Below are 23582 nucleotides of genomic sequence, written 5' to 3' on the forward strand. Positions count from 1 at the left end.
CAGACAAGTTTCTTTTCTGAGATTCTGAGAAGTGATCTGTGAATAGTACTGTTACCCAGTGACTACAGACTGAAATCCCAAAGATTAATTTCAGCACTTGCAAGAAAGCAGGAGCATTTGCTTTTACAATTTCTTAGTGTTAGGTTCTCCATAGAAACATAATGATGACAAAACCTTGAAATCTCCCCAGAGCCTTCAGAGAAGGGCTAACCAGCTAGAACACGAACCTAGAACTACTCTTTTGCAGATCACCTGCTTATGCTTTAACCTTCACTTTCTGCCATTAACGGGTATTTATTTACTTATTACAATCTGTGATATCTATGCAAGTGTTGATGGCATCAACTTGTTTGTATTAAAACGCCTTTTTATCACTCTTACTGATGTCAGTGCCATTGAAATTCTACTTCTCTCTTCTATCTCTGTCACAGTCCCTTCCACCACGTGTCAACACCACCAAGTGTTTCACTCTAATCCATCCTATAACCTGCTGCAAGATGTACTTTCCCTAAACTCTCTTGTATCATGCAGCGTCCACGCCCCAAACCTTTAAGAGCTCTCAAAGTCCTCTCAGCCTGTTATTCAGTGTCCTCCGTGAGCTGATACCAGTTTCGAAATTTCTATTCTCTCCCACCCTTATGCTTCACCCTATTGTCCCTTGTCCTTGCCTGTCTTCTAGGAGTGGACATTCTCCATCCAATTCTTATCCATTTTTCAAGGTCGACTTTGAGCCACACTTTCAAGTTCTATCACCGTTCTTGACCATTCTAGTTTCCAGTGATTGTTTTCCCCACCTCTAAAAAAATAGACTACCACTTCTTTGTGCTTTAAATCACACACATACTGAAAACTGATTTTCGCAAGTCGGGCTTACTTGATAGTACTTATTACATGGAATCAGAGAGATGGATTGAACTTTAGATATTATCCAATTCAGCATCTCCTGAAACACAGGGAAGTCTCCTTGCACGTGTCTCCCTCTGGGTGAACCCTGACTAAAAGGGTGCTGTGCCTCAAAATGTGGCTGTTTTACTTTGCATTGCTCTTGTGATTAGAGACAACGGCTCTTTAAGGGGGGAAAACCCCAAAAAACAAAAATCCTTTTTCATCCCATTCCAACCAGGTGAGAAGCTAAAGCCTCCAGAAAAAGACTAAAAAAGAAAAAGCAAAAAAAAAAAAAAAAAGAAGAAGAAAATGGGGGGATGGAGGGGGAGAAAAATCATCTTGTTCTCCATCTGAACGAGATTTTCTTGAGTCCAACTGAAATCTCGTGCCTATTTTCTAGCAGAACTACTCTACTCTAAGCATGGTCCGCAGATCTGCAGCGTCAGCATCCCCTGACAGCTGGTTAGAAATGCAAATTCATGGTCCCAAGACCAACTGAACTGGAAGCTCTGAGGGTGGGGCCCCAGAATCTGAGTTTCTACCAGTTTGAGGACTACATCGCCCATATGAAATGGAAACACAGCTGGCTCCTCTCTGTATCTTTGCATACTTAAAAACGGTTAGTGTCACTATGCCACCTTTTCCTCAACTAAATCTCTTATAATTCTATTTCAGTTATTTTATTTTGCCAGCCATCTGGTCGCCTACACATTCCGCCTTTGACAAGCAGGTGAGGATCCTGGTATACAAGAGACCCACATTCCGTCAGATCGTATCTCTCCGAGGCATAAAGAGAAAAACAGCTCCAGGTGACCGCATGGAAACCCCCCTTTTAAAACAGCCACATGTGGTTTAATTTCCTTAAAAGCTTAGCCGGAAAAGGGTTTTGTGTGTGCGACCCCAGCAGGGCTGGGTGATAGCTTTGTACCGCGGGTGGGGGGGTGGAGTGCGAAGGTGAGCCGTGGTTGACTCGCACTTGTTTGTGTTTTGAATGGTTGCTTGGGTAGTGTTTATCTCGCTCTTCCAGCAAACACGCATGCACACGCTCTCAGTTTCTTGTCATGAGAGGGGGACCTTGTATTTTGTAGTCAAGGGGGCACAGAGACAACTTTCGAAGGGGAAAAAACGCTCAGTCTCCCCAGAGGAAAAGGAACCGCGCTGTTCGTCCTTTTGTAACGGAGCAACGCCCCAGGCGACTGGGGCTGCCAGTGTCTTCTGCGGTTTTTCTTGCTCTTGCCCGCGTAGATTCACTTCCACCCTCTAAGTGCTCCAGAAGTGAAACATCAGGCGGGGCAGCCTTAGCCCCTAGGCTGCCAGCTGTGCGCAGGCCCCAGCTGCAGGGTATTCCGGCGGGGCGACCCGCTCAGCCCCTTCCTTCCACCCCTGGGCCAGGCCGGGCAGGGGCGGGTCCACACGGTCCCGGCGCTGCTCCTCGCGCGCGGTAGGGGTCGCTGCTCCGCGGCGCGCTCCTAGCGCGGTGGATAACGGGGACGGACTGGAGGAGAAAGGAAACCTGCGGAGCGGAGGGAGGTGGCAGCGGCGGCCGGGAGGGAGCGAGGGAGGAGAGTTCACTTTTGCTCCAGTGTCAGCGCGCGGCGGCTGCAGCGGGCGCTGGCGAGGGAGCACCAAGGGAGCCGGTCGCCCATCTCGGGGCGGCCAGAGGAGGGCAGCGAGAGGCCGGATACGAGTGCGCCGGTGGGGGCGCGGAGCCGGCGAGCCTGGCCAGCGAGGGAAGCCGCGGGGGGCGCGCCCCGGGCGGGCCCCCAGACCCCCGCAGGATGCCCCACGAGGAGCTGCCGTCCCTGCAGAGACCGCGCTATGGCTGTAAGTACGCTGGGCGCTTAGGCCGCCGCCACCCTTGGCTCCCACCCACCCCCCGACCCCGAAACGCGTTGGAGAAGCCCAGGGAGCTGGGTGCGCGCCTCGGAGGGGACGGGAGGGCAGCGGCTGTGTGGCTGCAAAGTTGCGAGTTGGAATTGCAAAGGGTAGTGAGCGGCGTCCCCACAAATTCCTAATCCCTAGTAGGCAATTCCAACTCTCTACCCCGCCAACGCCACCCCGGCGCGCGGGCCGCGTTGGGTCTGCGTGATGGGACAGACCAGGTTAGGGGTTCAGGGGTATCAGGTGAGGAGCCCGCGGAGCTGCAGGCCGCTGCCGGTGTGGGCCAGGGGGTGGCGTAAGGGACCGGATTCTTCCAACTCAGAAGGTGAAGTTTTGTTTGCTGTAGCTACAGGTGGGCGCAGCAAGTTGTGTGCCCGCGCACTCTGCTAGTGGCAAAGTCGGGTTTCCTGGAAGGGCAGGCATCTCCTACCCCGCTCCCTCGGAATTCACGAGCCGAAAAAGCCAGTTTGTGCCCCACAGATATGAATCCTTTCCTGCTGCCGCCGAAGGGGACCCCTGCGGCCCCAGCATCTCTCCTCCCTGTTCCCCTCTGACACTGCCAGGACTGTGCCGCGCCCGTGAGAGGACTGCAGCGGGGAGAGGAGCCCGCGTGACTGGAACGAGACGGTGTCGATTACCCAGCCAGGGGCTGCCCTCTCAAAGAGGTTGTTTTAAAGGCGGATCTGGAGTGGATGGAGCCAGATTAGCACCAACCACGTGGCTTCATGTGCAGAGTTCAGAGTCTTTACTAAACATGTGCCAGGAAGTATTTCCTCTAAAACAAACAGAAAGTTGGCGCTCTCTCTCTTTAGGGTTGGCCCGGTTAGTGAGCCATAGCCAAGGACCACAGGTTAATCTTTTGCCCAGGCTGGCCTTGGTGGCAAAGGTATCAAGTTTGGATTAAGGTGATACCTACTGCAGGGTTGTTTTTTTGTGGTTCTGGCTGAGTGGGAGGGCCACAGACTTGCCATAATAAAAAAGGGGGAGTCGTCTATGTGTGCAAGTTTACCTTCCCCTTCCTCCCCACCAGTCTTGGAGTGGAGTGTCAGAGATGGGAAGTTCGGTTTCCAATGTGACCCTGTTGGTGTCAGGCGGTGAGGAGGAAGCCTGAGGGAGGAGTCAGCCACAGCCTCTGTACTTTAGGGAAATGCATTCAGCAGTTAGCCAAGACCCAGCTCATTGCAGCTTTAGTTTGCACTTTGGGAAACCACACAGACAGCCTCGCTCCTTGAGTGCAAGGAGACACACTGTGCTCATCCAGTGTGTGTGGTGTCACCCTCAGGTTGGTGAAAGCCCTTTATATATGTGACACGTTCCCAGAACATAGAGAGTAGTATCATCGTGCCAAATTATAAGATGATCAAGAGTGGGAAATAGACACATATACACAAAAAGTGGTTTTTGATATCACATTTTAAACTATGGTCTGCTCTGTGTGTCATCTGAGGAGGCGTCCAGTGTTGGTGCAAAGTTGCAACGAGTGTAGTGCATTAATGCAGCATTTCCATCCGCTTCTGCGTGTGCATCTGTGATGTTGATTCATTTTCTTTCACTATTACCTGTGGCTTTGGCAGCAGTCCAGGAGGTTCAGCTCCTGCAAGCATGAAGAGCACGGTCACGTACTTTGGAAATCATCGTCCCACTTTTCTCATTGAGTCTGGTATAATGTGCCACCTTGTTGGCCTCACCTATTTACCCCCAGTTCATGAAGTGCTGGCGTTCTTTGGTCACTTAAGGTAGTAAAAAATAGGAAAATATGTGCCAGTTTCCAGACTTTATGATGACCTGAAAATGTTAAGTTTTCAATGGAAACGTCTGTAATATCCTTAAAGTGAACATTTCTATAATTTTGATACCAGATTCATGAATGGTGTATGTTCATAGTTTATTTTTAAAATGATATCTAGTGGAATATACCTTCGTGTTAATAAATACTACCTAAGATTGACTATTCATGCAAAAGGGGATGGTGTGATGTATTAGAATGTATAATTTCTGGTTCTTGTTGGCTTTCTGGACCTTAACACAAGACTCACTAGCTCTGAGCTCTTCTCAGGAAGGCTGGGGAAGGATATTGCAGGATTGTCCTTGCTGCATTGCATGACTGTGCTTTTTCTTGTTTGAGGGTTTGGTAAGTACAGGTTCAATAAAACCTCAGACTATACCAAACAGGCTTTCCCTCCACATTTAAAAATAAGCAAAGTCCCAATACTCTCCCTATATACATTGTTGTAATTTCAGTTCCAGTGCGGTATAGGTATATTCTGAGTAAAAGATATTTGAGAGTGGGCTTTAAAAACCACTTTTTGGTAGTTTGAATTAAGTTGTTGTACTTGTTTTAAGTCTGGTCTTCTGTCGTCTCTCCCCCTCCCTTTGAAATGTCACTTAATTCAGTATTTCTTGTACAGAGTAAATGAACTCAGCTTGGGGCTGTTATGGTATCTGTCCTTTCCACCAGGCTGAGTGTAAAATACTACAGAGTAAGTTGTACTTGAGGGATTTCTCAATGAGTTCTCCCTGAAGGCACCCTTCTCAGATTTCTGGCGAGAGGTTGCTGAAGTCTTCCTGATTTGCACACTGGAGCACTGCATTAAAATTAAATAGACCACTTTCTATTTACTCCCTGCTTTCATGTGGCTACTTCCTCCTGCAACCTGTGAAGTTGTTTGGTGTGATGTTACTACAGAACAAAGTTAAAATACCAGCTCAGGAGTGCAGTTCTGCAGGGAAGAAATGGAAAACGGGACAGGTGGAAACTGCTATACTAATTTAGACATAACCAGAATAGTATATAATATTATAACCAGAATCTCTATCAAAAACCAAATTTAAGTGACACTCATGCTTTAGTATGTATGATTCACAAATAACTTTTCTGCTGTTGCAATGAACTATGATGTATTTTTCAAAGTAATTTTGAAAACATATTGCCACCATGATCTGTCAAAAATCTCGTTCCAGTTACCTGACAGTTAAAAAGATCAGTAAGAGCAAAAGAGGGGCTTTGTGACTGACTACTAGACTTAGCACTGATAATTTAATCAACATTTACCAGTAAGTGCCTATTGTGGGTCTGTAATCAATGTGCATGTAGCAACAGCTGCCGTTTTCTACCCTCTGGGGAACTTCTTTCCTGTCATGAGAAACATTGTAAACTTAATAGTGATCAATGTTTCACTGTTTGTTTTTTCCAAAAAGTGCAACATAGGCAGTGGGTGGCGCCCCAGCGGGTGGTGAGTGCCTGCTTGTGCGCGCGCGCGCGCGCGCGTGTGTGTGTGTGTGTGTGTGTGTGTGTGTGTGTGTTGTGGAGAAAGGTTCTGGCTGATGTTATAAGCTTTTGAACAGTGCTCTTCTTGCTCTTGTCTCAGTGGCAGGATTTTTAAATCACGTGGTAACTGAAATATTGGAGTAGGCAACATAACTAAACCTCTTGCCCCTTTCCCGGTATCCACCTTAGATGAAGACATTTACGTTCTGAACCAGTTAAACGAGGGTATATAAAACAGGATGGAATGCATCTGGGTTTAGCTCAGCTGGGCTCTAACATTCTAGCAGTGTTTTCATTTGAACTGCAGAAGGTTCGAGCTCTGTGCAGTGTTGCCATGTGATGCCCTCTTTAGCAGACAAAAGTCAAGTCACTCCTTCATATGCTAATGTTTCAGTTGAGCATTTGACAAGAATCTCTAAGGTCAACAGCTAAAGTGTTATTTTAGTATGCTTTTAACTTTAATTACACATGTTGGTAGTCAAAATGACTTGTTTGGTAAGGTTTAAGCTTGTAATATCGAGTTTGTTTTAGAATTTAGTAGTATGTAGGATGTTAGCTAACCCCTTTGCTGTTGCCCCGCACTGTCTCACTTCCACAAGCTTTTTAACAGCTCATTTTATTTAAAAGGTTACTATACAAACATAGCTAACACACCAAGTCTTCATGGTATCCAAAAGAGAAAGGCCCCTCAACTTCTGATTTGATAGTCAGGTAAGTCTTCTAGGGTAGGTAGGCAGTTCCGCATGGGGTGTGGAATTAAGGTTTATGAGCTTACTAAGAGCTGAGTGCTTTTCATGTGCTATTATCTTCTGCTCATCATTATCTTTGAGAGGACCAGTGGCTTCCCCATTTCACAAAGAAGCTGAAATCCATGATATTGACTCAAAGCCACACAGCTAGTTGAAGACAGTAGGAACTTGAAAGCCAGTGCTGTTCAAACCTGAAGTCTTTTCTCAACCAGCTATTGCCAGTTTACCTCCCCTGACTCAATGGTAGGGGTTTCACCCTTCTTTATGTTTCAGGTGTTTGTCACGATTTTATCAAACTACAGAACGCTGTAGCCATTTGGATAGTGTGTTCTTAAAAGTAGATGTATGGTGTTCTTTAAAGTTGATTTTGTTTTATTTACCCCACCTCCCCCCCCCCAAGGAAAAGCATAGGTTTTTTATAGAGTACATCTAGACTTCATCAAAAATTTTACGAATACACCTCCCATCTCACTGTGAAGCACTGAAATGAAAGGCTTTTCCATAACGTAGTGGCGTGCTCCACTGATTCCAAATAGGATAATTTGTAAAACACACTTTAAGCCATATACTGGCCATGTCTTAACCGCTGGGGTTGAGAGATCAGGCAGAAGCTTGTAGTGGGTTGACTGACCAGTGAGCCAATACTTTTTCATTTTACTGTTTTATTGTATTTTTCTCCATTCAAAGGCAGAACAGTGTCCGTGAAATGACAAAAGCTTTGGAGTTGAGTAGATATGGGCTTGAATTCTGACTTGGCCACTGGTTGCCGTTGTAGCCTTGGGGGTTTCTTCTGTACTTTGAAGACTGGTGTTTTATATTCCTATAGAAGTAGCTGATGTGGTTCCTGGCACATAGTACTAAACAAATTGTAGTTATTTCAATTAATTGAGCACCTAACATGTACAATGTGTTGTGGACAAAGGAAAAATGACTAAGATGGCTACGGCTTATAAGAGAATCTGGAAGATAAAGAATAATGTTTATACTTCTATTAATGCACTTCGAAGATCTGTGGAGGACATGAGAGTGATTGACGGATTTGGATGGGGCAATGAGAAGGCATCATGAAGGTTATGAATTTGAACATGACCTTGAAGGAAGATGAGAGGGGGATAAAAAGGCATTTCAGTGTATTTGCTGTGTGGGTAGTTTGGTGGGGTTGAAGCTTAAGGTGTGTGGATAGATGCTGTAGAAGGCGATGCAACTGGAAGGCAACCGACCATGGAATCCTTTATTTGTAGGCAACTAAGGGCAATTAGAGTTGTCTTGCGGAGAGTAGCTTGATTCAGTCTCTCATGAAGTAAATTTTTTAAAACCTTTTCATTAGACTTTCATTGGTGAGTGGCCCAGTGAAGTGGGGAATAGTGGGATGGTTAGATGTGGTTGGAGTGCAGGTGCTGGAAACTTGCAGGAGGGTGGGGTGAGGTTTGGGGGCGGGTGCATTGGGGACTCTCTCTCTCTCCACTGCTCAGGCCTCTTCACCATGTTTCTAGGATTGGGAAGTTTTTTGGATGGGCTGGTTTGTCAGATAGTTTTGCTCATGATAGGTCAGAAGTTACTGAATAATAATTATGCTTTTGGAACTCATGGCATTCAACAAATACCAAGAGGTAGGCGTGGACCCTCGCTGGAACCTTACAGACTCCAGCCAGGGAGACAGACAACTAACTCTAAACTATCCCAGAAGGTAAATTGTCTGAGAACAGGTATGAAAAAAATGTGTAGTTATATCAAGGCAAGGAACTTGACAACTAAATTCTCTAGGGATAGGGTTTCTCTCCCCTCTTTTTCCCCCTCATTCTCTCCATTACCTGTGGCAATTTTTACTTCTCAGATTTCACTGGAGATGTCGTGCCCTCAAATGACAAACATCCTAGTTTTGTTGAAAAATGGCTACTGCCACATTTTTTTTAGCTCATTGACAGACCCTCAGATTTGACTAAACGCTAACTGCACTCTCCTTTAATTTTATAATCATGGGTTATGTATGGCCCTTCTTGCCAATGTGCCTAAAAGGAGCTGACCGCTGTTTCTTCAGGCAGTGCAGTGGTTTTCAAGGAGCAGTTTCTGGAGCAGCACCAGCAGCAGAACATCCATCACCTGAGAACTTGCTGGAAAACTGAATTCCCCTACCCCACCTGACCTTCCGAATCAGAAACTCTGGAGGTGGGGCCCAGCAACAAGCGTTCTAGGTGATTCTGAAGCACTGGTCTAGCACGAGGGTGAAAAGACATTTCTCCTGTATGGTGACCCTCGGCACAGTGCTTGCAGGTTTTTGTCAAGTAAGGATAAGCACTTGGGCATGTTACCGAATGCTTTATTTACAGTATTCGTTGTGTTTTTGATTTGAGCATGCACCATGTACAAATCCAGGCATTGACTTCTATATAGGTTTGTGTTTATTTTATAGGATTTATTTTGTGTGGCTTTAAGGTAAGGTTGCTTTTCTCCCTTCTGGGAAACAAATGTAATTTGGAAGATCAAGTCCGAAATCTCCCCTGACTAGGGATTAAGGGAGGTCAGCTCCCTGAGGATTTCTAGGTAGACGCTGTGCTATGAGGAGCTGAGCTGGAGAACATTTTTGTGTAAAAGGGAGACCCCAAGCCTGGCAATTCTGGGCTCTAATCCTTGCAGGGGTGCCTGGACAGTAAGGTTGAGTGATGTCCTCTTTCTCCATCATTTTTTCCTCCGGGACAATTTCTAATGTGTTTCAGTTGTTCACTTAGTCATTCACAATTTTTAGAACAGTTGAATTTGTTAGCAGAAATATTGTTTGATATGTATAAGTGTCCCCAGGTACCCAGGTCACCCCCACATTGCAGGGAAAGTATAGCTCTTTTTATTTTGCTATTGATTAAAGATAGAGGATATTCCTATGGTATTTTTGCTTGGGATCCTCAAATAAGATGACTTTTTATTATTTTCCTTCAGTGCTACTAAATCTCTGAAGGAAGACATTTTTATGTCATTTCTTTAAAAACTAAGGGAGATTCATTCCTGATAATTTTGTCTCAATTCTCATATTTTACTGCCAATGTGAATTCAGTCTTAAGTAATGTTCATGAATTTCCTTAGTCATCTCCATATAAAAAGACTTAATTTGCATGTGATTAATGCAACATATATTTCAAATTAAGTAATGTTTAATTCAGTAAGTAGCTGGTAGCCTGGTACCCTGACACCTAGAAGACAATAAATATTTTCTGTTATTACAGGTTTTCCTCAAAGTGTCTGTACTGTACTGTTTGTTGTTTGTTTAAATGAGGAATTTGTTTCTGTTTGTCAAATTAAAGATAATCTCAACAGCTTTTCAAGTGCCAGGCAAATATTTAATGTAGAGTTTAGATTTACTTTCACTCTCTGTGGAACCTAGGCAAGTTATTTTGATTTATCTGGACCTCAGTTTCCTCACCTGTAAAATGCAGATGTGAAAGTGCATGCTCAGAGGGTTGAATGATTTGATGCATGGAAACATTACTGTACAGAATTTGCCTCCACAGAGTCAGGGCTTGAATGATGGTGGTGGTGATGGTGATATCACCCTCATCCCCACAGCCTTTTGCCTGTCTCGCCACCTCCTTCCCCCTTTCTCACTTTAACAGAAAGTGGATTTAAAATCCCGGCCCCATACTCTTCTTGAAAGCATATACTCATCGGAAAATTCTTTAGTTATCTATATGGAAATGGAATTCTTCTTCATTAATTTGGATGGAAATCAAATTACTCCTCGTTTATATATATTTAAAATATGCTAATGTGTCTGTTGCTGACTGTTTCCAAATGAAGTTGGACAGGGGTTGTGTTTCTGCACTGAATTTTTTGTCATTGTGGAAATGATCACGGAGCTGTCACTAGAATGCCCGAGTGAGGAACTGTCACTCTGCAGTTCCTAAGTGTCCTGTTGTCTCATTCAGGGTTAAGTTGATCATTGTTGCTGCTGCTGGTTTGAAAGCCTGAGTTGGTCCATGATGCTATCAAGATGGGAAGGAGTTACCTGAAATAAGTATTAATCTTTCTGCCTGGTTCAGAGTTTGACTTGACTATCAGGGTCAGCCAGCCTTCTGGTCAACCTGGTGCTGTGGGGGCGGGGGGGGGGGGTTAGAAGGGAGGTAAGAAAGAGGAGGAGGAAGTCCACTGAGTTCATCTCACATCCCTCAGGCCTTGCTACCTACAGAAAGTTAGTGAAGATTTAGGTTCATGAGCTCAGTGAAGCTCAACTTACAGGAATAATGGGAATGTTGGAACCATTAGAAATAGAGACTCTGGGCTGCTTTTCATGTGCCCCTTTCAGATTACTCGTTCATTCTGCCTCCCTCCCTTTTCTACCAGTTTCTTTTATTCTGGCACGTTTCATATGAATGTTTCCTATCAACCTCTGTACATCTCACTTCCTCCAAAAGGGAGCTGTGCTATCAGCCAGATTTGGTAGGTTTCTACCTGGGTCCTTGGGGACGTTGTCACTTTCAAGTTCTTTGCCTCAGCCCTGGACTGAGTAATCAGGCTTTGCAGGTTTGGGGTGGGAGCCTGGCAAGATGTCAGTGATACAGTCAGCCTCAAGGAGTATGAGTTCCCCATTCACCCACCCCCTACCTTTGTACCCCTCAGTAAGGTGGCTTCCCAGAGTCTTGCTCATATTGAAGTCTCAGGAAGTTTGTCTGAGAAATGGTCGTTACATACCTAAGACACACATGTTGTCACTTTCATTCTGTATCTACTAATGAGTTCTATTTTCCAAAAGAAAATAATACTCGTTTAAACACACACGCGCACACACACACACACTTATCTCTCCATGAAAACCAGGGTCACATGAGTCCTTTCCTTGTGTAGACACTGATTGTGGTGACAGTCTCAGAGCTTCCTTCCTCAGTTTTCCAGTACTACCATGTTTCCCCGAAAATAAGACCGAGCCCGACCATCAGCTCTAATGCGTCTCATAGAGCAAAAATTAATATAAGACACGGTCTTATTTTACTATAATATAAGACCCAGTATAATATAATATAATACAATATAATATAATTAATATAATATAATATATAATATAATAGTTACCGGATCTTATATTAATTTTTGCTCCAAAAGACGCATTAGAACTGATGGTCCAGCTAGGTCTTATTTTCGGGGAAACACGATATAATACTTGCTATTGTCAGTTTGAATTAGTTAATGGTTTGGAGGCTTGTGCTTGCATGTTCCTCTACAACATATGCTCTGGCTAGAACTTTTCACATTCGATTATGTGAACTCTGAGAATGAAATGGAACTTTTAATGGGCATCTATGTAGTAGTTTTGAAATCTCTGAAAATATTTGATCTAGTAAGTAGAACAAAGAAGATTTAGCAACCAAACAGGGAAGGTACACTTAACCTGTGTACCCATGAATATCTCTAAAAGGTTATGCAAACGTCTTTTTAGAGGCTGCCTTTGGGTGGGAAGACTGAGGGCAAGGGTGGGAATGCTACTTGAAACTGTTTTCGTCATGTGTTACCTTTCAAAAAAATGAAGCAAGTATGTTTTGAAAAATATTGTATAACATTAATTACTCTGAGAAATACATGGGTAAAATGGAATAACAATAAACTCCATGAAGGTTGGAACTTTGTCATTTGGTCACTGCTATATCTCCAGTGTCTGGCACATAAGTCAGTCAGCGTGTCACCAGTGGTTCTTTCTAGGTAATGAGGTAATGGGTGAATTAAACAGGTTTTTTTCTCTTCCTTAAATTTTCTGCGGTAAATATATTTCTATAGTTAGAAAAGTTACAATAGTTACCCTTAGCTGCTCAAGATGTAAAGTTCTCATTACTTGCAAACTGTGCGTTGAGAAAATTAGTGTCTGAAAAACAGGTCTATTATTATTGGAAGGAGATATAATTTTCCAGGTGTGTGTGTGTGTGTGTGTGAGAGAGAGAGAGAGAGAGATTGAGAGACAGATGGAAAGACTGCAGTGTTGAGAGGCCCAGGACACTGGTCGTTAAGCTGTATAGAAGTGATGGGAGGTTGAATTGAAAACGTACGGATCTACAAAATGGAGTTAGCAATGGTGACAAGAAAAAAAAAAGTCCAGGTGGGTAGTAGCTATTCAAGGCTTTTAAAATTTGTGAAGGGAAAGTGTAGGGAGCTCATCTGTAAAAGGCAATAATGAATCAAGAAGTAGTGTCCACACGAAACAGATTGCTGACATAAAAGTAGAGGATTATTCTCTTGACTCAAAAGAACCCTCACGAGCCTGTGAAGACACAGAGAACTCATGATTATGCTTCCATTCAACAGGAGGTTCTAGATGCTGTGAGTGAGATAGAATTTACACGGGTTTACAGACCAAGCGCCTTCAGGGTCAAGCGTGATCAGAGCCTTATACAAAAATGATGTGGAGCTTGGGAGGCTCCCTCCACTGGAGACTGGGTTGCTCCTTAGTCACTCAGATTGGGAGGAAAAATTTGTGAATAGTGCACAAAACAAGATTAGTCTCTGGGCTCACTGGCCCCTTGGAAGCTGCCATTGTCCCCTGCATTATGTTGTAAAACTTAGGGAGCTGTGATGGAAGTATTGTTCCCCAAGAACAATGACAGACATGAAACACTGTGATGGCAAGTACAGCATGTAGCATCTGAAGGCTTAGGTTGAGGTGCCACTTTGTGACATTGGGTATGACTTCTCTGAGCTTCCGTCTACATCTGAAAAAATAAGTTTATTTTTATCTCGAAAGGGGTGTGAGGTACCAGAGATTGCTCTGAAAACTGTTCAAGTGTGTATGGTGTGTGTGTGTGTGTGGTGGGGCGGGGTGGGGGGGTAATTTTGCCACTTATTTGAATAACCCTTTGGTGTAGTCTTATTAGTGTTGAAAACGGTTTATCCCTTAATCGTCTACTTCAAAGGCAGTGCCGCTTAAGTTTTTGTGACATATGCTGTTTTTGAACCCATGTTTGAAATGAAACTTTTTACTTCCTCCCCCAGCTTGAAAGGCAAAATTTTGGCTTTTGGTAGCGAAATATGTTTGATATGTCAATTTTCTGAATCCTGATATATAATCTTTGGCCAGATCCTTTCTTGTCCATCACAGCATTTCTCTTACTAGGAAGTGTAAATACTGAAAACATAAGTGAATAATAAGATCCTCAAAATTGAAAAGACTTTCAAGAGTGCTATTTTTGAGACCTGAGCTGTAGGTGAATGTTTCATGAAGGGAAACTACTTTGTGAGACAGGGGAAATCTGTTTTTTTAAACACTAGGGGGTCAGGTAAGGTGGGGATGAAGCTTGGGAAGGTATTTCTGTCTCCTAGTCTTTTGATAGAACTCATTTCTTTATAAAGTTGAGGTGTTGTGGCTTATTCTTACATAAAAGAGGTGAGGGAGGCAGGGCAGCTGGGGTCACTGGGCCTTGAGAAGATTTCCCAGGGCTGCTGAGTGTTGACAGAAGGTCAAACTTTTGTTTTAGTTGCACATCTTTGACCATTATCCACACCATCATAAAGTCACATCTTGGTTTAGAGTTCTTCTAGTTTGTAGTTGTCAACCTCGCTGCCCATTCAAATCTCCAGGGGAGCGTCACAAAGAAGACACTGATTCCTTGGATTACATCCCCCAGACGGTCTATGCATTTGTTTTCAGGTAGAGCTCTGGCATAGGTATTTATTGTTTTGTTTTTCTATTTATTAAATTTTTTTTACTACCTCAAAGAACAATACAGTGGGACCCGGGTTTTCGAATGTAATCCGTTCCGGAAGACTGTTCGCTTTCTGAAACGTTCGAAAACCAAGGCACGGTTTCCCCATAGAAAGTAATGCAAAATGGATTAATCCATTCCAGACCTTTAAAATCAACCCCTAAAACTGCAAATTTAGCATGAATTTTACTGTCTAATGATATCATAGATCCATAAAATTTACAGCGTTCGTAAACCGAAATGTTTGGCAATGGAGACGTTCGAAAACCGAGGTACCACTGTATAGTGAATATCCATTCCTTTCACTTAGCTTCCCCAACTCTTAGCATCTTGCCGCACCATTCCATGTGCAGACTTTGTGACAGCTCAACCCTTGAACACTTCAGCACCCATCTCACATGCCGACAACAAGGATATTCTCCTCCCCAACCAACCACGGCCTCAGTACTGTGTGTTCAAGTCCATGGTCCAACATAAACGCTACACTAAGAGTTTCCCCAACTGTACTTTGTAGCCATTGTTTTGGATAGAGTCCAGTCAAGCTCCTCACACTGCCTTTGGCCGTCCTGCCCCTTCAGTCTGTCCCAGGCTGGAGCAGCTCTCCTGCATCCCTGTCAATCCTGTGACATTGAATCCTCTGATGAGTCCAGCCCTGTTTCCTGGCGTGAGTGTCTCATGAGCGACCCTATTTCCTTCTGGTGCATCACATCAGGGGGCCACCAGGTCCATCCTCCCAATACTGGGGATGAATAGATACTTAAAAAAAAAAATCCCTAGGAGATTTAATGTACAGCCAAGGTTTGTAATCTATTGAATTAATCAAAATCCTTCACTCTGTGTACGTGTGTTTATGGTCATAAAACACACAACATAAAAATTACCATTTTAACTTGTTAAGTGTACAGTTCTATGGCGTTAAGTACACAACAGTTTACATTGTTGTACAACCATCACCACCATCCATCTCCAGAACTTTTTCATCTTCTCAAACTGAAATCCATAACTCATTAAACAATAACTCCCACTTCCCCCTTCCCCCAGCCCCTGGCAACCACCCTCTTACTTTCTGTTTCTGTGATTTTGACTACTATAACTATATAAGTGGAATTATATAGTATTTGTCTTCTTGTGACTGGGTTTATTTTACTTAGTGTAATGTCCTCAAGGTTCACCCAAGTTATGTATAGCAGGCATCAACATTTCCTTTCTTTTTAAGGCTGAATAACATTCCATTTACGTATATAGCACATTTTGTTTATTCATCTGTCAGTGGAACTTGAGGTGCTTCTACCTTTTAGGTATTGTGAATAACTGCTGTGAACACTGGTATACAAATACATATGTGAGTCTGTTTCTACTTTCACTTCTTTTGGGTATATACTCAGATATGGGATTGCTGGATCATATAGTAATTCCATGTTTAATTGTATAAGGAACTGCCATGCACCTCTCACTTTTCAGTTGAGTAAATTGAAGCAGCCTCAGAAGGATGAAGTATCTTTGAGTTCTAGGAAGAACTCAGAATGCAGACCTCTGGGCTCCTGTTCAGATTACCTCCCCAGGGGCACGTGTGGATCCATTCTTCTTCCTAAGGGATAAATATCAAGGGTATAAAATCTAGCTGTGGCAAGATTTACTTTGCAACCTCAAGGATTATGCAGCACAAGGGTTAGCATGTAGTGTTTCATTTATAGTATGCATAGCTTTTTAAAGAGTTTCGTTTTGGGTTGATAATGTAAGTAGTATTAGCACACAGACAACATGTTAGCTTTGGTCTCTGTAAATGGTACAAAGGGAGGTAACAGGTTGCCTCTTTGGGTTGTATGGGATTTTTAAAGTAGAATATAGTTTTAGTTGATTAACCTGACTCCTTTAAATACTAGCTGAGTGACTAAAGTCTTAACTTCCCTGGTTCGTGTTGTTCAACTGTAAAATGGGGATACTCATAGTAATCAGAATTAAATGAATTAATCTATGTAAAGTCCTTGGTGCCTGGTACAGAGAAGGCACTCCTTCAGTGCAAGTTATTAATATATTTCCCAACAATTTCAAAGATATTATTTGGATAATCCCAGTTATCCTAGGAAATATTATTTGGGATGCTGGTATTTTTAAATGGCTTAGTACTCTTTTAATTACTCTTTTGCTGGACTTGGCATCTCTATATTGGCTGTCTTGTGATTGGGAGGCTGAAGCCCCTAGTTTGTGGTTTCTTTTTTTTTTTTTTTTTTAAGGAAGATACAGCTCATAGTGTCCCATGTGGGGATCGAACCGGCAACCTTGGTGTTATTAGCACCTTGCTCTAACCAACTGAGCTAACCAGCCACCCTTAGATTGGCAATTCTTAATGATTGATGATTCTTACCCAGAGTGACAGGTGGCTGGAGCATAACAGAGCCAGGGCTCTAGAACAACTGTGGACTGAAAGGAAGGCAAAACTATTTCTGTGGGTGAGCGTTGGTCATTTTTATATACTGCTGGGCCATGAGGTCCAGATTAAGAAAGTGTATTTGGGGGATTCCGGCTTCATTGTGCCAGGCTAAGGTGGATCCAGGACTAATAAGCAGCCTGCTGTTTTGGAAGGCTGACCATTCTTTTACTCTCTGGTTGGAAATGAGCTGAGAATTATAACAGTCTAACAGTGTAATCAAGTTGTTGTCTCTTAATGATTAGTTTGGAAGTGTGCTAAGTATAGTTTGTGGAGTTCCCAGGATGATTTAACAAGAGAAAATGTTGGCTCTGCAGAATAGCCTAGTAAATATTGAAACTCAGACAGTCCCACGTCAGTGGAAGATCCTGTCCTTAACCTGGTTTCAGGCCTGTCTCTGGTTTCTTGTACAGCCCTGGGAGAGACTCCCACAGTGTGTCATACCTGGGAAGATGGGACAGGACCACCATAGATGGATGTTGTACACACAGTTCTAAGAAGAGGGGCCTGGTTTCTATTTTTTCCAGTCAGTTTAACCTGTAATGATGCTGATGATAAATACATACAGTGTTCTTATGTGCCAGGCACTGTTCTAAGCACTTCATATGAACGACTTGATTTAATCCTCATAACAACCCTCTGAGGTTAGTAATATTACCCCTATTTTATAGGTGAGAAAAGTGAGATACAGAAAGGTTAACTTGCCCAAGGTCCCACAGCTACTGTGTTTACCCGAAAATAAGAGCTGGACAATCAGCTGTAATGCGTCTTTTGGAGCAAAAATTAACATAAGGCCTGGTCTTATTTTACTATACTATATAATATTATAGTAAATCTAATCTAGTCTAATCTAATACCGGGTCTTACATTAATTTTTGCTCCAAAAGACGCATTAGAGCTGATTGTCTGGCTAGGTCTTATTTTCAGGGAAACACGGTAATAAGTGACAGAATCAAAATTTGAACCCAGGCAGTGTGACTCCAGGCTTTTGCTTCCATACCTGTTAGATACAAATGAAAACATCCGTTTTTGGTACTTGGGACTTTGTCTTCTAGTTAACGCATTTAGCTATTGTATTAGTTTCTTGTGTGTAGCGAATTAACCTAAACTGTGTGGCTTTAGTACAACAAATTTGTTCTCGCACAGTTCTGGAGGCTAGAAGCTCCAAGTCAAGGTGTGGCTGGGCCATGTTCCCTCTGAAGGCTCTGCTGAAGGATCCTTTTTTTGCCACTTCCTAGCTCCTGGTGGTTGCTGGCAGTCTAGAGTTCCTTGGCTTTTAGATGCATCACTCCAACCTCTTCCTCCATAGTTACATGGTGTTCTCCTTAGATGTATGTTTTTTCTTCTTATAAGACACCAGCCATTGAATTAGAGTCCACCTTAATCCAGTGTGACCTCATTTTAATTTATTGCATCTGCAAAGGCCGCATTTGCAAATAAGTTCACATTCTGAGGTTCTGGGCACACATGAGTTTTGGGGGGATTCTAGTCAACTCAGTGTAACCATTATATTTAGGAAAAGGAAAAATTTTAGACGTTCTAAATTTTTTATCCCAATGACTTTGGCTGATCATGAATAATGATGTATATAGTCACGGAGAGGTAGTGAGTTAGTGGGGTTGACGGCTGCCTGCGATTCAGTCAAGTGCTTGGTCATCACGAAAGCTGAGACATCATCACAAAAGCAGATGAAAGAAGGATGAGTGAGAGAGTGCAGAAGCAGCAGATAATCAAAGGAAGGATCTGGAAGCATCAGAAGGCAGATGATGCATGGTGGGCCCTAACCTACAGAAAGACAAAGAGCAGTAATAGCATCACTGCGCAGGAGCCAGACCCTCGTAATGATACTTTAGACCCTCTCAATGACTTCAGGTCTGTTCAGTGCATTCTGAATAAGAGAACTGGGTAGTGTGTGGTCCTTTTTAGAGCAGTTTCTATCAGATTTACTTTGCAGTGCCTGTAGGTTTAGCCAACAGTTAAGCAGAAAATAGCCTCATTTAAAAGTCTTTTGATCAGGCCGGATGGCTGAGACATACATTGTTTCCAACATCATTTCTATGGCAACAGGGCTTTCTGACATAAATCGGCAACTCAAGTTTATGAACATCCACTTTCTGGGGTGAGTGTGTGTGTGTGTGTGTGTGCGCGCGTGTGCGTGCTTTGGCTGATAGAACAGAACCAAATTTGGGGCTTATCTAATTTGTGAAGGCCTTATGCATTGTTTTGATGTATTTATATCCCTTCTGCCTTCATCGTTCTAGTCTATTTTTATTTTTCCTTTACCCGATTTCTTTATGGTCATACATTTTTCTTTAACATACCTACCTTTGTTAACCTGTTCGCATCTTCTTAGAAAAGAAGTGAGATATAAGCATGGTGTTCATTCGACCAACAGGCACTTGGGGCTGATCTTTCTCTGCCCTCAGGGAGCTGACCTGGCAGGGGAGACTTACAGTGTCACAGAGCCCTCACTGTCACTTACGACCACTCAGCCGTGGCTTCCTCTCCTGTGAAATGAAGTCCTACAGTTGTGGTCCTTCATATCTGATGGCATCATGAGGACAAAATGGGATAGCAAATTTAAAGCACTAAACACAGTTCCTGGCACGTCGTGAGTGTTCCGTGGGTGGGGAGAGAAGCATTCCAGCAGAGCCCGTGTGAGCTGAGGCCCAGAGCTGAGAATGCGTGCATGCGGAATTGATTAGAAGAGAGGAGAGCGGAGTGTACAGAGGACTGTGACAGCCACGAAGGCAAGGATTCGGAGACACTGAAGAGGCACTGACAGTTGGGCCTTTTCTGCTCCTTTCTCCTCAGCTGTCCTCATCTGCAGTGACTCAAAGCCCATGCCCGCCTCGCTATTTCTGCCCCTGTATTTGTTTGCTTGTTCCATCTGGAGCGTATGCTCACTCAGTTAAGGCAGGAGCCTGCCTCCTCACTGAGTCCAGCAAAATGGAAGGGGAGGTTTGAAACTCATAACACTGGTGACCAAGACTATTTTGGGAGATGGAGTCTTCATTAAAATTTTATTGCTTTAGTTTCCTTTTTCTTCCCCATCCTCTTTATTTACTACCGTCTGTGACACATAAACTTTTGAAGTCTGAAGAGCAGACAGCTGTTAATGTTGCCATTGCAGAACCACAGACACAATGTAAAATGGATTGGTTTCTAATGATGTGGAGAAATGCTTATATAATAAAGTGAAAAGGCAGGATACGTTGTGGGGAAGTTAGAACTTAATTCCTATGGGGAAAAAGACTGGAAAGAAATGCATCAAATTGTTAACAGTTGTTTTAGAGAGAACCATGTTTCCTGTTCTATAGTCTTCATTTTTTCCTAAAGAGACATGTAATCATATTTAAATGGAGGGTGGGGGCGGGAACCCACCCACCCACACTAGTTTTCATATTTTTCCTGCTGATTGTGAAATGTCGAGTCGTTCCCCATCTGGACTTAATTGACTTGGGCTAATCAGCCTCAGGTAGAAATTGTTGGTGTGATAAAATGAATTGCCAGTGGATCATCTTGCTTTTTTGCTGCGTGTTCTCTGAGCCTGTGAGCTGCATAAAGCCAGCGAGGCCTCATGGGTCGGTGCGTGTGTGCCACACGGAAATAGGAGTGTTTCGTGGGTGCTGGTGTTAGAAGTTGGAGGGTAGACTGAATTTGAATTGGAAATTGTTGTGTAACTGACTTCATGGATCAGGTTGAGAGCAGGTTTTCCCATGGCCTGTGCCAATAACCTCTCTCACACCTCAAGTCACAAGATTAGAGTGCGTGTGCTCAGTTCTGGGTTTCCCTTCATCCGCGTCCAGTCACTTTCAGTGAACTGAATTTCGGTCAGCGGGCCCATCACCCGCAAGAGCCAAATTAGACATAATTGCACATGGGCTTAACTTTCAGGTCTGTGCTCAGCAGAAGCACACTAGGCCTGGAGTTTTGTTCTTCGTGGGAATAGCAGGCACCAGAAGAGAGGCTACCGTCTAATTCAGAGTCCGAACCTAGACATTTTGTGGGAAAAGGGGGGTTCTATTCATTATGCCACGGCAATGGTGTCTGGCCATTTCTGGGTAAACCGGAACGAATGGTGCCCTGCCCGTCAGGATGGATGGTTCTCTGTTCCGTGAAATGAGCTTCACTTTCCTAGACAGAGTCTTTACAGCAACCTGTGGAAGCCAAAACTGTTGGAGAGGATGCTGGGGCATTTGAGAAAAGGGAAAGGAGGGTGCCTTTTCAGGAAAGCTGAGCTAAAAATAGAGCCCTGCCATTGAACAGTTGCTTGGGCACTTCAAACGCTGGGGTTTGTGCCATTGTTTCTCTCTCTGCATTCCTTATGAGTCCCGTCTCCTTTTCCTCTGAGTTATAAAGGACCCTGTCTGTGTGCCGAGTCCGCCAGGATGCAGCCCCTTTAATACGCCTCCGAGGAAGCCGGACTAGAGGATCACTAAGGCCCCTTGCAGCTCGCACAGCCCATGATTTTATAATAGGTAACCCAAGGCCTGTGCTGCATGAGTAATGAGGCAGGGACAAGCAGGGGCCCTTCCTGCTCAAAGGACAGGGCCCCCAGCTCCTCTGTCCCTGGCTGTCACACACTCAATGGCAGGCTTTTTTTCTGAGCCAAGGGTGGGAAACCATGGAGTGAGGGGAATGCAGGCCTTTTACTGGACAGTGGGTTTCTTGGTGGGGTGAGCAGTAGTGATGGGGGGCACTGAGAGGGAAGAGTAAATGGCATTATAGTGAATTCTGTAGGTCAGGGTTTCTCAGCTTCAGCACAGGTCACATTTGAGACTCGACATTCTTGGTTGTGGAGGACTATGCATTGTAGGCTTTTTAGTGGCATCCCTAATGCACTCGATGCTAATAATATGCCCCCTCAGTGGTGACAACCCAAAATGTCTCCAGACATGGCCACATGTCCCCGGTTGAGAATCATTGCTATAGGTAAAGAAACAAAATTGTTTTCTGGATATTTCTTTTTGGGTTGCTGTGTTTTGTTCTGGCCAAGCTCCCACCTCAAGTGTATTTTATAATACCATTTGCTGGACCAATTAGTGTTTGTGATGGTGGATGGTGATTTAGAATGAAATAGCCTCACTTTTCACGCTCTCAGATTTGGCTCTGAAATAAAGTGAGCTGAGCTCTGCCCCCTCACCTTTCAAGAGTGCCTGAATAATGAGGTCTTTCTGCTGGGAATGCGATCATGCTGTTTCCCATCACTTAAAACTATGTTCTCAAAATTTGTACCATGACTGGCATGATGAGGTATACTGACAAAAATGTTACATTTTAAATGAGGGGTCCCTAGTGCGCTTCTCACACTTTCATGTGCCTGTGTGTCATCTGAGGATGTTGGTTCCACTGCAGATTCAGGAGGTCTGGGCAGGGCCTGAGATTCTACATGTCTGACAAACTCCCAGGTGATGCCGTGTGGCTAGTCTGCAGACCACACTTGGAGTAGCGAGTCTGTAATAAGTTACAGACTTACTCTGGAACTGGGACAGTGAAAGAAAAATGGGCAAATATGTCCAGGAGGATGACGGAACACTCTGAGTGGGGGCAGCATAAGGCTTTTGGCAATCTGTCGTGCAAGGGGCTGCCCACAGACCTTTGTGTGGGCGGGACATCAGACCTGAGCCCATGGGTAGCCTTTCAGACTGTTAGGCAGCAGAAGGACCAAAGCTTGCAGCCGCTTACCTGGCCCTACAAGAAGCAATTTAACAGGACAGCCTGAGACAGATGGCTGCACCCCCTGAATGGGCATCAGAGGGGCAAGTCAGCTCCAGAAAGTCAGCAGATTGGACTATTTTAGACTCTGAGCTGCTTGCTGGCTCCTTGGGTTAGATTTGAGCAGAGAGAGTCGCACAGGAGAACCAGCCCCTCAGAAGGGCTTTGGCATTACTTTCTAGTTACTCAACTCTACAGGGATGACAGGTAGCCAGGTACACGCTCTCCTGGCATGGGACACTCTCCCAGGGTATTGGGCAACATGCAAAGCAGTTGCTGCTGCTCTGGTTACCCTGAAGCCTTTGTGTCTGCAGGTCTCCAGGTACCAGAGAAGGAAATGGGCGTGGGAGGTGGTGTTGGGAGCTGTGGGAAGTAAGACGTCTCACAGTGGTGATGCAAAGGACAGTATGGAGCCCAGGCCATCGGCTGTTGTGCGCCAAGGGTCAGGTTTGGATACTAATCTGCAATGTAGTCATCGTGTCTTTACATTGCTTATTAAACTAACTTAAGAAAAATGTAAACGAATCTTTAATTTCGTTATCCACATGTAAACATTTTGAATTAAAATCAAAATTGTATTAAAATCAGATAATATTCCTAAAAAATTGTATTAAAATCAGATAATATTCCTATCACCTTGGTGAGGGTGTTAAAGTAAATTTGCACTATTCATAATTTTTCAAAATTAAAAGAGTGCCAGCAATTCTCTTTGTGAGAGAATTGAAATAAATGAGTTCTTACATTCTCCCTTTAGAAGTCCAGAAACCCTGACTAAATCTTAAACCCCAAATTCACTGGGGATTCACATTTCAGTATCTTTGCTCCAGGTGAATGAAAAGACACACACACACACACACACTGACTAGTTCATTTGTATAGGGTTTTATCATGTTTCCTAATTCTCCCACAGCATCCCTCAAGGAAGAGAAAGTAGATATCTATAGTTTATAAGTAAGGATAGGAAAGTTTGCAGTGGTCTGAAG

The 23582-nt window shown here is 43.8% G+C and overlaps 1 protein-coding gene across 1 annotated transcript in view; it reads left to right on the plus strand.

The window, feature by feature from the left end:
- The first annotated feature begins 2364 nt into the window (after positions 1 to 2364).
- The window catches only part of IQGAP2 (IQ motif containing GTPase activating protein 2), a 268669-nt gene continuing 247451 nt past the window's right edge, over positions 2365 to 23582 (plus strand). The window contains exon 1 of the mRNA XM_019728145.3: positions 2365 to 2709. Coding sequence (XP_019583704.3) covers positions 2664 to 2709 — 46 coding nt within the window. The 5' untranslated portion in view covers positions 2365 to 2663. The remainder of the gene's footprint in view (positions 2710 to 23582) is intronic.

Source organism: Rhinolophus sinicus, chromosome 3 (assembly GCF_057876585.1).
Source record: "Rhinolophus sinicus isolate RSI-liver-muscle chromosome 3, RSI-T2T, whole genome shotgun sequence".
NCBI lineage: Eukaryota > Metazoa > Chordata > Mammalia > Chiroptera > Rhinolophidae > Rhinolophus > Rhinolophus sinicus.